The sequence below is a fragment of the Strongylocentrotus purpuratus genome, unplaced genomic scaffold, assembly GCF_000002235.5.
Source record: "Strongylocentrotus purpuratus isolate Spur 01 unplaced genomic scaffold, Spur_5.0 spur5_scaffold_2, whole genome shotgun sequence".
NCBI lineage: Eukaryota > Metazoa > Echinodermata > Echinoidea > Camarodonta > Strongylocentrotidae > Strongylocentrotus > Strongylocentrotus purpuratus.
In genome coordinates this window covers 19745474-19757892 of record NW_022145605.1, presented here as the reverse complement: position 1 = coordinate 19757892, position 12419 = coordinate 19745474, and the positions used below count along the sequence as shown (strand labels likewise).

At 39.0% G+C, this 12419-nt stretch overlaps 1 protein-coding gene across 1 annotated transcript; it reads left to right on the top strand.

Annotated features, from left to right (window-relative positions):
- The first annotated feature begins 332 nt into the window (after positions 1-332).
- Positions 333-8849, top strand: LOC100892572. Its single transcript, XM_003728707.3, has 3 exons — positions 333-449; positions 1106-1186; positions 4442-8849. The coding sequence occupies exon 3, from the start codon at positions 4806-4808 to the stop codon at positions 6693-6695; it is 1890 nt and encodes a 629-aa protein (XP_003728755.1). The 5' UTR covers positions 333-449; positions 1106-1186; positions 4442-4805; the 3' UTR covers positions 6696-8849.
- The last annotated feature ends 3570 nt before the right edge of the window (positions 8850-12419 follow it).

Genomic DNA, 12419 nt, shown 5'->3' with positions numbered 1-12419 from the left:
AACCACCCGAATATACTCGTATTTGGGCTCCGGAGTGAATGGATATAATGATTTTTAGAACCTATTACCTGACATGTTTTCTTATGACGAATTAAACATTTTAAACCATGATTAAAGCGTCGGATGTTTTTTTATATTTTTGTATTTGTAAGATGGTTGATTCTCGGGCAATAGGCGTGTCAGCTCCCTTCGCGAAAATGGGTCCATGGGCTTATGGAAAAAAATACATCCACTCGGCCTTATGCGATTGGTTGATTTCACGATCTTGTGGGAGGGGCTTTAAAGACAAGGGAATAACGTCACGTGATAGTTTTATTGCACCCACAGGTCTGACCGATGTCAGTTATTATTCACAATTCTTCTCTTTTTCATCGAGACACCATACTAATGTCAGCTCGAGAGAGCCAGCGATGGTTTCCAAACTTTCGAAACTCCTGTCGGCGTAAAGGGTAAGTTTTGGTTTTAAGGATATTTTTAGATGTTAATAATTTCATCATTAGTAATATTCATTATTGCAGTATAATCATAGTTTGATGGTCCAGTCCAAGAGTAGCGGTACCTTAACTGGGTGGTCCTTCGTTCGAAACCCAAGTTGATGCGCTGAGACCCTATCGTGAGGAATTATTCTCAATAACCAAGTCCTTCGGATAGGACTCAAAGTCGTATGTCTCCCTGGTTGCTTAGCTACAAACGTAAATAATTACTTTCTGAGCAGTCGGGTGAAAATAAATCAATTACTTTAACTCGGTGTTTCGATAGCCCTTCTTCTTCTGCAGATGTATTAATTAATTATACTTGATAGTTATTATCTTTAATATTGTGTATACGTTAAAAAAAAATTGTTATACTTTGCATATGTTGTATTGTTGAATTGTAATTTGATTTGTATGTTTTACAGAAGAAAATTAATTTTGTCTTAGATAGGGTAAAGATTAGGGTGGCAATTGGGTTTTATCTGGTTTTGTAAGTTTAGCTTTGGTTCAGGATTGAAGTTAGAATTCTGTTAAGACCACAGAGCATTTTGCCGTCGAAGAACGTATACATTATAACGCCAAAATGACCTTGACAGATTTTTGTTTTCTTCCAATGTGTTCAATTTCTATAGAGTGTTTAGAACCTACGCTTCCCTGTTGGTATTAAACGTTCTTAGATGAGGAACAGACCTTTGTCAGTGCATGAGTTTCTGGTGAGTTGCATTTAACCCTCTTTTCAAATGTCATGTATACAGAAAAAAGATTGCGTTTATGTGAAATAAATATTTCTGTTATAGGTTTTCCCGGCCAATTCCGCAACATTACCAATCCAATTCATTTTGCGTGCATTCACTCAAAAATAATCTAGTCCGGCCATGCTATTCGATAGTTCAAATATTTTATTTGTGCATTCAAACGGAGTCACAGTACTTTTTCGAGCATCTCAAAAGTGCCCCCTTTCACATAGGATAAATGCCCTCTTTTATCTTGATACGTGCCCCTCTTTTCTGACAAATAAGTGCTCTTTTTCTTTCTGATTAATGCCCCTTTAAAAATAATATGAGCACTTTCTCCTTTTCCCCCTTCTTACACCTCTAATAAATGCCTCTATTTAAATATGATAGGTGCCCCTTTTCCTTCTACAAGTGCGCTTTTTTTTTTATAATTGCCCCTTCCAATCTCATACGTGCTCCAATTCATCTCAGATGAGCGCCTCTTACCACCTCTGATATGAGTGCTCAATCACCTCTTATAATTGCCCTTTTTCAAACTCGGTGATGCCCCTTTTAAGTCCACATTTCCCTTGGTAAGCCACTTTTTTTATTCTTATAAGTGCCCATTTTTATTTCTGGTAAGTGCCCTTATTCAAATTTGAGAGGATTACCTGTTTAACTTTTTAATAAGTGCCCCTTTTCTTTTTAATAAAAGTGCCTTTCCATTCTCATGAATACCCACTTTTTTTTAAACCTGTGATTAATTCCCCTATCATCTGATAGGTGCTCCTTCTCCTATGTAATAAGTCCCCTTCTCCATTCTCATTAGTGACTTTTTTCATCTCTGGTAAGTGCCCCCTTTCAGATGCGGGAAGTGCCCTATTTTCACCTCTGTTAATTGCACTTTTTACTTTGACACGTGCTCTTTTTTTAAGGTAAGTGTCTGTTTTTTCCTTTTCATGAAATGCCCTCTTTTCCCCACACCATAAAATGTGTCCCTAGTTTGAAGCGACTTAACGCAACTTTTTTTAATATTTTGCCTAAAGCTCAATCGCTACGCTCGCTATTATTTACAATTGATTCAAATATTTTTCTGTTTTAAGGTCTTGTTAGTCTTTCATGATTCGAATGTGACATCAGTTTTTACCTCTTAATAATATCTTATTTTTCGCACTGCGATCTCACAAATCTTATATTGAAATCATCCCTGATTATGTAATCATACAGTCATATAATGGTGCATTTGCGCCCCTTTCAGATGCGGGAAGTGCCCCTTTTCAGAATGTGCCCCCTCCCATCCCGCTTTCAAACACGCTCCGCCTCCCCATGCCCAAAAGTGTTGTAAGCCCTCCTAGTGGTAAAAAGAGCACTTTAGATTTTAAAGTGTACAATGAAGAACATAGAGCGTGGATTTATTCAAATCCGCTTAGAATTAAACATGTTATATTAAATTGTGAGTATAGAATCAAGGGATATTTATCGGTATGTAAATAGAAAGGGGCGGATTAAAATTCATCGGTTAAAATGAGTTTCTTTTGTTGTTATTTGCCCCCTAAAGTTCATAACGAAGAAAATGTATACTCTCCAATTTTATTGCATGACTGATAAAAAAACTGAGCAAAAAAAAAATGATTATATACAAAATTGGGTAAATTTAGTCATTTAAAAAAGAAACGATGGTTAATTTGTACTGTGGTTCACTCAAACTACTTCTACTTCTACGACGATACTCAGCAGGATCCATAAGTCAGGATGTAGTGCTGAGGAATGGTATACATTGTCTACCCTCTCCAATTTGCAAGGAATGACGTTTACCTTGAGCACTCAACCCCACCTCTGAATAAAACCCCAAATTACGTTTTGTCCGTTTTTATAAAATTTATTTATTAATTTGTGCAATAAGGTAAATACCATATTAGGTTAAAAGCGCGTCCGATGTGGTCAATGAAAGACAATAATTTAAAATCCTTACATTTTTATGCAATTTTCGGAGGAAAAAGTACATATACCGTACAACATGTCCTGTTTGCATTTGTAACTTGCGTGCATGTTGTTTACTTTATGATGTTTAATGATGCTGTCCATTATACGTATGCGTATATTTAGTATATTAAAAAAAAAATGTAATCGATATTTTATGTTTCCATGTATAATGCTGTATTTTAACCATTAGCATGTGGTTTACCTTGTAAATGACCATGCAATTCAGCTTCGGCTGCAAGAACGTCATTTTGAATAAACCTTTATTGAATTGAATTGAATGAATGTATGTTATTTTGAAAGATCATGTTATGAAATGAAATGCTCGAGATCATCTTTCCGTTAGGGCCGTTGAAGGCCAGGTCACACAGGGGGACGCATGGGGGATGCACAGCCGACGCATTGAAAATCGGAAAGAGTCGCGAGCCAGATTTTTTTTCAGGATTTTGGAAAAGCTAGCGAGCTGACACCGAATGCATAGCGTGTCGCTAGCGCGCTGCGCGTTTACAGGGCGTGTGCTCGGCGTATGTCTGGCGTTGGTCTAGCGCGCTCCGTGCATGTCTGGCGTCTTCTGGCGTGTACATTCACTTTTGAGCATGCTCAAAAAATACCGACGCACAGAGCGAATAACGACGAATGCATAGCTTTGGTCCAGCGTTGGTCCAGCGCGCTCGACGAACGAGTAACGAATAATGGCGCACACCTAGCGAACGACAACGCACTGGCAAAAATTGCAAATTTCCAATGCGCTGGCAGTGCGTCCCCCATGCGTCCCCTTTGTGTGGCCGGGCCTTAAATTTGAATGAATTTCGGTACATGCGCCAGATGTACATGTAATGAACTTGAATGTCCGATACGCTAAATTGAATGGCTGAAGTACAATTTTTAAGGACAACCTTCGACGAAAATGATGTTTGCCCTAAACATGCAGGCCGATCCGCTACTAACATATTCAAATGTTATTTAAACTTTTTTAACAAAGGTTGTTCTTGACAACCCAATAACCTTGTTAGAGGCTTTTCTAACATAGCAACAAGTAATGTATGCAGACTGGATTCCAAGTTCATTCATTGATATAAGGTTAATGGAATAACTTGTCACTAGGTCTCCAGGAAAGAAACATCCACACATTTGCTTATGTTAGTAAACCGGGCTATTGGATGCATGGTTTATCATACTGACTGAAATGTGAAAACACTTCAAAATTGGCCTGGAAGACCTATATTTTCCATGGTTTCTCTTTTTGACATCATACTTGTTTTCTCTCTCTTTTAGTGATCGGATCTGACGCATGCAACCATCTGTTTCTACGAGGAGTGAGGAGTGAAATGAGATGATTATCTTTAACTCGTCGCTTCTCAGCAACTCCCAGACGATATCAAATGTAGAGGCTGATGATAGAACATAAGATGGTGTGAATTCTGAACCCAGCCCCTTGCCTCTTCTCGTCGTATTTTTCTCGTATAATTCACATTACCAGATCATTCGATGTATAGTATACTTTTTTGTAAAGAGATAATGAATTAAAGTAAAACTTCTGTATTAATGTTTTGTGAACTTCTTTATTTACATGTACTATGAATAATGCACTTTTGTTTGGGAGATTTGTTTTTGTCACTTGTTTTGAAATTGTTCAGTAATGGCGTCACTTAATCAGACCATTGCACGCACTTTGGAGTGTTCTATTTGTTTAGAATTACTCAGTGATCCAAAACAGTTGTCATGTTCGCATACATTTTGTAAAAGATGTCTAGACAATATGCTAGCATGCTCTAGTCAAACTGAAACAGTCAATTCTTTGACGTGTCCGATATGTCGAAGCGTAACAGATGTCAAGCATGGCGATGTGATGAATCTAAATGCAAATGTTCCTCTGAAGGCTCTGGTTGAGGATCTCAGAAACAGCCAACAGCTATGTGACTGTGAAGTGTGCCAAACGGGTTCGAAGGCAGTGCATTTCTGCCAGGAATGCGGGAAGAACGTGTGTAACGAGTGTCTGGAGAATCACAACAAATGGCCACCAAACCTCAAGCATACAGTCGTGTTTGTGAAAGATATTCAAGAGCGCAGGTTTGTCTTCGAGAGGAAGGTCAGCAAGGAGCTTTACTGCCAGGAGCACGACACATCGGATGGACAACCTAATATCTGCTCTGGCGTCTGCCTTACTTGCAAAAAGCTCATCTGTATGAGATCCAGCAAGCTTTTGCACGAGAATGAAGGTCACACTGTTGTAGGTGCCAGAGAATACAAAGCTTCTTTCCAGAGTAAAATCCAAATACTGCAAGCAGAAGGCAAAGCAAAAGCCAAAACCATCGAGACCCATCTGGCTGTTATTAAGAGTCAGATGAAGCGCGTTACTGATCACATTGACAGAAAATATGTTGAGATCACCAACGTGTATCTAGTATCAGTCAAGCTGTTGAATGATAGTAAATCAGCATTAGTCGAGCAGGTTGATGCCCATGATGGGCCGCTGAACCTACGTTTACAGAAAATGAAGGGTGATCACGAAAGGTTGGTAGCTAGTCTGAAAAAGACGAGTGAGTTGTTGGATAGCAGCTTGAATGCTCCTCTGAGTGGAGATGTCATTGCTATTCGTGATTCACTGTCTGATAAGCTTCAAAGTCTGGTAGATCGGGAGGATCCTGACAACCAGCTTGTTACTGATGTGGGTGATCGGGCAGAGGAGTTGTTCTTTACACCCCGTTTTACACCAGACCAACAAGACCCCTTGAGCATCGGAAATTTCCGTGTAGAGTATAAAACGGTTCGTAGTGTGAAACTCTCATGTCGAATGAGCTTCTTGGCTTCTTCGGTTGATGGTCGAATGGCAGTAGGGTATTGTGGAGGAGGGATCGAGTTCGTATCTGAGAATGGGCAATTCGAGCAAACAGTTCTCAGCGATGTCAAGGTTCGTGGAGCAAGATTCCTCTCTGATGGCGGATATGTTGTCCTTGATGTGAGCAACACCATCACCACGTACTCACCCGAGTGTGTGAAGTCAGATGCAAGGTTTGCGACACTGTGTCCCAATGAAGGCGGGGTCGGGAGCCTAGCTGTAAGCAGTATCAATCAGATTTATGTCGGCTACTGCAAAGCAATGAAGATCCAAGCGTTCAACCTAGGAGGTGGAACTGCTATCAGGGAGATACAGTGCAATGGTTTCGAACCTAAGCAGATCACTTGTCTCGATGACTCCATGATCATCAGCAATATCACTTCAACGCGAATAATTGCTTTTGACGGTGTTGCGAAACAAAAAGTCCTGCACAAAGTAAAGAAACCGAACGCTTATCCATACGGTGCCGTAACTCAAGACAACTCCATTCTTATCGCATGGGTCAATCATGATCAAGGGTTGGTCACTATCGAAAAGTTCACCAAAAGATTAAAGCTGGTAAAGACACTCTTGTCGGACTACAAGATTGAGAAGTCTGAGTTGAATTGGTATTTCCTCCAGGTTTTCACATCTGGAGGAGTTGCTTTCTGTACTTCAAACAGACTCTACATATGGGCATGTCCACCATAATGGGAAACTACTTGGAATTGTCGAGTCGATTGTAATGGTGTGAGCTACTTCCGGATATTCCGATGTAGAGGAATTGTTTAGTTGATTATAGTCTAATGATAATGTAATAGTAATGAGTTTGTTTCATCAGAGAGGCCTCTTCAGCATCTATGCTGTTCTTCCTAACGGCCCTGCAATCATTTGTACCCCAACAATTGGCAGGTACCTATTTACACATGGGTCGTGAATGGCAAATGCGGATAAACATCTTGATCCAAGAATGTTAGCACCCATCGAGGATCTAACCTAGGATTTCTCCTAAATATTATGAAAAACTATATTGTTTCAACGCATAGTCCAAAAGACCCCTACATATTAAGTATCAACTGTTTACACAGAAGAGCAGCATACATTGTATTTAGAAAGTCATGGAAAACCCCTTCTCAATAAGAGCTTTATAAGTTACACTGGCTTGGATTGTTTTTAAATGCGTCAATTCCATTGCTCCTTTTGTATTGCCCTCTAAGTTTATTCCAGTTGATGACGTTGCAGTAAGGTTAACCAGTTAACCAGTTAATCTGGCCGAGTTGTAAAAATCGTGAGCTTCAATCCTGAATTTGCTTAGCTCCAGCCCGTTGGTTGAATGATATCGCGATGAACCTCATGCGCAGGCCCTGTTGTTTGAAACCAGTAACTTAGATGACGAGCGAATATGATGTCACGCGCTATTGCCCTTCCTTCTTGTTTTATATTATAATGCTAATTGAAGTAATACCCCAGTCACAACGTCTCACCGACTCAATGAGGACTCCAGACCGACAGGTTCGTGGTCATTGGGGTTAATTAATCACATTTCTTGTTCGATCTAGCGTCGGTTTAATGTCGGTCTCATTGGTGAGACAGGGGGCCACAACGTCACATCGACTCAATACCGACTCCAGACCGACAGGTTCGTGGTCATTGGGGTTAATTAATCACATTTCTTGTTCGATCTATCGTCGGTCTAATGTCGGTCTCATTGGTGAGACAGTGGTCAAAGTCACACCGACTCAATACCGACTCCAGACCAACCGGTTCGTGGTCATTGGGGTTAATTAATCACATTTCTTGTTCGGTCTATTGTCGGTCTGGTGTCGGTCTCATTGGTGAGACAGGGGTCAAAGTCACACCGACTCAATACGGACACCAGACAGACATGTTCGTGGTCATTCAAGGTTTATTAAAGACATGAATGGCAGTCATAGAACTGTACATGCTTTCGCAGTGCTGGTAAAATACAGAGCAAGTATAAACTAACAACATGAGATCAGGAAAAATGGAATTGAATATAATGTGTACAAGCATAATTTAAAATTTTATTGGTAAAATTATAGTACAATATATACGGAATTTAAAATGACTGATTGATATTACCTCATTGTTAAAAAATAACATAATATTGCACAGTTGTTAAGGCAATTATAAGCTTGGATCTGCATAGTTAAAGTTTAACATACTCACGATGGTGAGATTAGGAAGAGCACTGTTCTGGAATCTCTTACAAGAAAATCCTTGATACTTATTGGCGCTTCGTAAATTGTATTTGTTGGCTTTCTGGAAGTAACCTCATTTCTCGTTCGCTCTATTGACGGTCTGGTGTCGGCCCATTGGTGTGACGGAGGTCTAACTCGCTACGGACTCCAGACCAACCGGTTCGGGGTCATTACGATTAATTAATCTCTTCTCTTCTCCGGTCTATTTTCTGTCTGGTGTCAGTACAATCGGTGTGGCTGATGTATAAATTCTGAACTCGTGATATTGTGAATATATTATTCTAGTACTTTGTAAAATGTGCAGAGGAATACCAAAATGACAGTTTGAGAACACTTATTTTGAACTAAACTAAATAGTATTAAGCAGTGGCGTATCTAGAACAGAGAAAAAAAGGAATAGGACGTGTTGTATGGTACCGAAGACAGTGCACCTCTGGGTGCGGTCTCTGAATATTTCCAAATTGACTTACAATATTCTGGTTTATGGAAATGACGTTTAGTTTTGGTAATCATGTATATTATGCTTTGAATAATTAAAAATGATTTAAAATCTTTATTCACTTAATTTTGTACATAAACTAAATGTTTTGGTTTCAGGACCTGATAATAAATTTTGATATACACTGTTGGTCATAATGGTGGAATAATTATTTTTACCCCAATTTATGGAGTGATTTTGACAATGATTTAGTCCTATTAGATCTAGATAATATATAGTATACATTCTCAAATTTTATTGATTGATAATTTGAGAGTGTTTATTTTGTACTATGCTAATTTTAGTCATCATATTGTCGATCAAAGAGCATTGACTTATGATATAATAGGATGATCGAGTATGTGAATATTGTTGTGTTAAGAACAAATTTGAATTCTAGCTTGTAACTACACTTTGCCTTCATTAGGCTACTGTATTAAAGGATTTAACCAGGAAACGATGTAATAAAATACGCTCATAGTTAAATACATGAATTTATTCTCGATGTTAAGACATATTAAGAGTTGAATTTATCGTGATCGTGAAGAAGATTGTGAATAAAAGTGTAAAAATTGATAAAGAAACTGTTGACGATATTGATAATGATGATGATTGAAGACCCAGGCAAATACGATGATACTGACGATGAAGACCATGTTGATAATGATCAGGGTGGTAGCGATTATAATGGTGATGATGATAATATATAAACTGATGGTGATGTTGATGGTAACTTTGATGGTGAGGCTGCGCTGGTAGTGATCACAATGATGGTGAGGAAGGTGATGGGGATGATGACGATGATGGGGATGATGGTGTTGATGGTGATGATGGTGATGATGGTGTTGATAGTGATGACGACGATGATGATGGTGTTGGTGGTAATGATGACGATGATGGTGGTGATGATAATGGTGATGATGATGGTGGTGATGATGATGATGATGGTGGTGATGATGATGATGATGGTGGTGATGATGATGATGATGATGGTGATGGTGCTGGTGACGACGACGATGATGGTAGATAGATAGATAGTGGTGGTTATTTTACCTGACTGCTAAGAAAGCATAAATGCTTGTTAGTAAGCAGCCAGAAGACTGGCGGCTTTAGGTCATCTCCGAGGGACCTTGGTAATGAGGATTAATGCCTTGCCACAGGGCACTAACGCATCGACTTGGTTTCGAACCCGGGTCGCTGGATTACGAGACCACTGCTCTATCGACTGAGCTATCGCGCCATGATGAAGTTAATGTTGACGATGACAACGATGACGATGTTTTTCTTAATGATGATACTGATGGTGTTGACGAGGAGAAGAAGGGATGTGGATGATGTTTTTGATAGTTGTGATGACGTTGGGGATGATGATGCCGATAGTAGTCATTTAAGCGGTGGTGATGGCGCAGTGCTGTAGCGAGTAAGACGAATGCCAGCAACCCTCGTTATCACAGAGGACCTAAGCAATTCCAGTACTCAAGTATCAATGACATTGCATGAGGCACTTATGACATAGTAAGTTCTCAGAGACAATCTCGCGGTATCCGAATATGGGGTGATGGTTGTCCTAAATTTAGCAGTTTCAAAGTCTGATGGGGGGGGGGGGGAGGAGTGCATCACGACTGCCTTTTTGGTATAAATGACAATCGAGCCTTTCAAAATATTGCCGCAGATGGGGGAGTTTCAAAATTAAGATTGTGACTTCATAAAGTCTCGAAAAATTTATCACATTATCACAAACGCAACTTTATGTCCTACTTTAAGGACTTTATTTGAAACGAATATCATAACTTAGCGATTATTGTTCTTCGCACAAAAAAAAGGTGATATCTAAAAAATCAAATGAAAGTCATGTCATGGTAAAAAAAAAATCACCAATATATATTTTTTCCCAGTACGCCATCCGCGGCAATAATTCGATCTGAATGATAGGGGCTCAGCGGAATGAGAGAAAGAGAGAGGGGGAGGGGGTTAGTGACCACTAATTTCTTTTTTCTTTTTCCCCGAACATTTGAAAATCGCTCCGGCCGATATTTTGCTCATTGGGGGGGGGGGGGGGGGGGGGGGGGGGTAATGAGCCCTTTAAAAAAAAAAGACAAGAAAAGGTTACGTTAACGTGTTTTTACCCGTTTTTGGCCAAAGGAGAGGCCTCGGACCCCCGGCCCCACCCCCTGGATCCGCCAATGTGATGAAGACTATCTACTCGTAAGGTGTATAATATATCCTTTTTGGACCGCAAGGAAGTTTTCCCTCGTGAAAATTTAGACCCTTGGGAAAATATAATTCTTTTCAGCAGTCAACAAAAATGTTAAATTACACACCCTATCAGTTAAAAGAAAATTGACCTTTGTTACAGGTTGAGTGGTGTATTAATTAAAGTAAAAAATAAAGGAAGAAAGATGGACAAGAAAAATCTGAGAAATAAGTAGATAATAATAAAATTGTGAAAGAAACTAGAAAATATTTGAAACTGAGATAACGAGATGTAATCATGTTGATCTCACAATGGTGGATTGGCCAACCGACATGGACGTGAAGCAGGATGTATCTCTCAACACTAAAATGAATTTCAGTTTTCTTCCTTGATACTGTATACTTGAGATTTATAGCGCCACTTGTGGCCTTTAACAACACTACTGCATATGCTATATCCAATTCATTTCGAAGACTACAATGCGTTCTTTCTCCGAGAAAATTGGCAAAATTGACCAAGATAATCAATTTTGATCGTAAAATTTTGCTCTGATATAGAAACACAATATTCACTGAATGTTGTGGTGTATGCATTGGCTTTGTTTCAATTGGCCCGAGGTCAACTGTCTGCGCATGCGCACTGATACAACCGTAAACTGGTGTATTCCCTACACCTAACCTACGCTGTATAACACATTTTTCTTTTGCTTTCTTCTTCTTCTGAATAGTAAATAGTATAACAAAAAAAGAGGCGGCGGGCGGGGACCAGAAACACTTCATTTTTGTTATTGGCCTTACTGTTTGTTCAATGCTAGTTTGTTACTATTTATCACCGTCACGTTTTGTGTACATACAGTAGCGACAGAGTGCATCTATTTTATTTCATTAAATTTTATTTACTTTGAAACATGTTTTTACTACAATAATGTTTGTGCTTGATAATCTGAGTGTTTGCTGACCTTTATGACAGTGACATGTACCTCGTTAGATAAAGATATTCAATATAATTTTCGGGGGCTTATCAGACACTTTTTTGGAGTGTTATACGTCTAGCCTTTCGAGATGAAAAATCTATCGTGGCAAATAATTGAGGATCGACTTGATTATTTTCTATCTACACTGATGTACCGATGTGTTCTTGATATTTCCCCATCCCGTTTATGCAATGAGATTGAAATGTATTTCAATAGACATAGACTGAATACGCGTAATGCTAATTTCCACAATGTTGTGCCGCCTAAACCAAACATTCAACTTTATTGTTAGCCTTGAAAATATGCCGGTGCTAAAGTATGGCATCTATTACCCAATGACTCGCAAAATGCTCAGTCTCTGGAAATTTTCAAATTGTTGTACAATATGAAAATATTAAAATCGAATCCATTGAAATTACCTCAACCTCTAAGCTGAACCTTACATTTGCATTCTTTTATGTGACTATTTTATGTTGATATTTTTATATGTAGCCTTCATTTATATTTAGAATCATTTTTTGTTAAGGCCTTGAATTATTATGCTACCATATTTGTATTACTATGATGT

Bases quoted from the DNA above. Each gene is read 5' to 3' on its own strand.
- LOC100892572 (XM_003728707.3), top strand. From the start codon at position 4,806: ATGGCGTCACTTAATCAGACCATTGCACGCACTTTGGAGTGTTCTATT.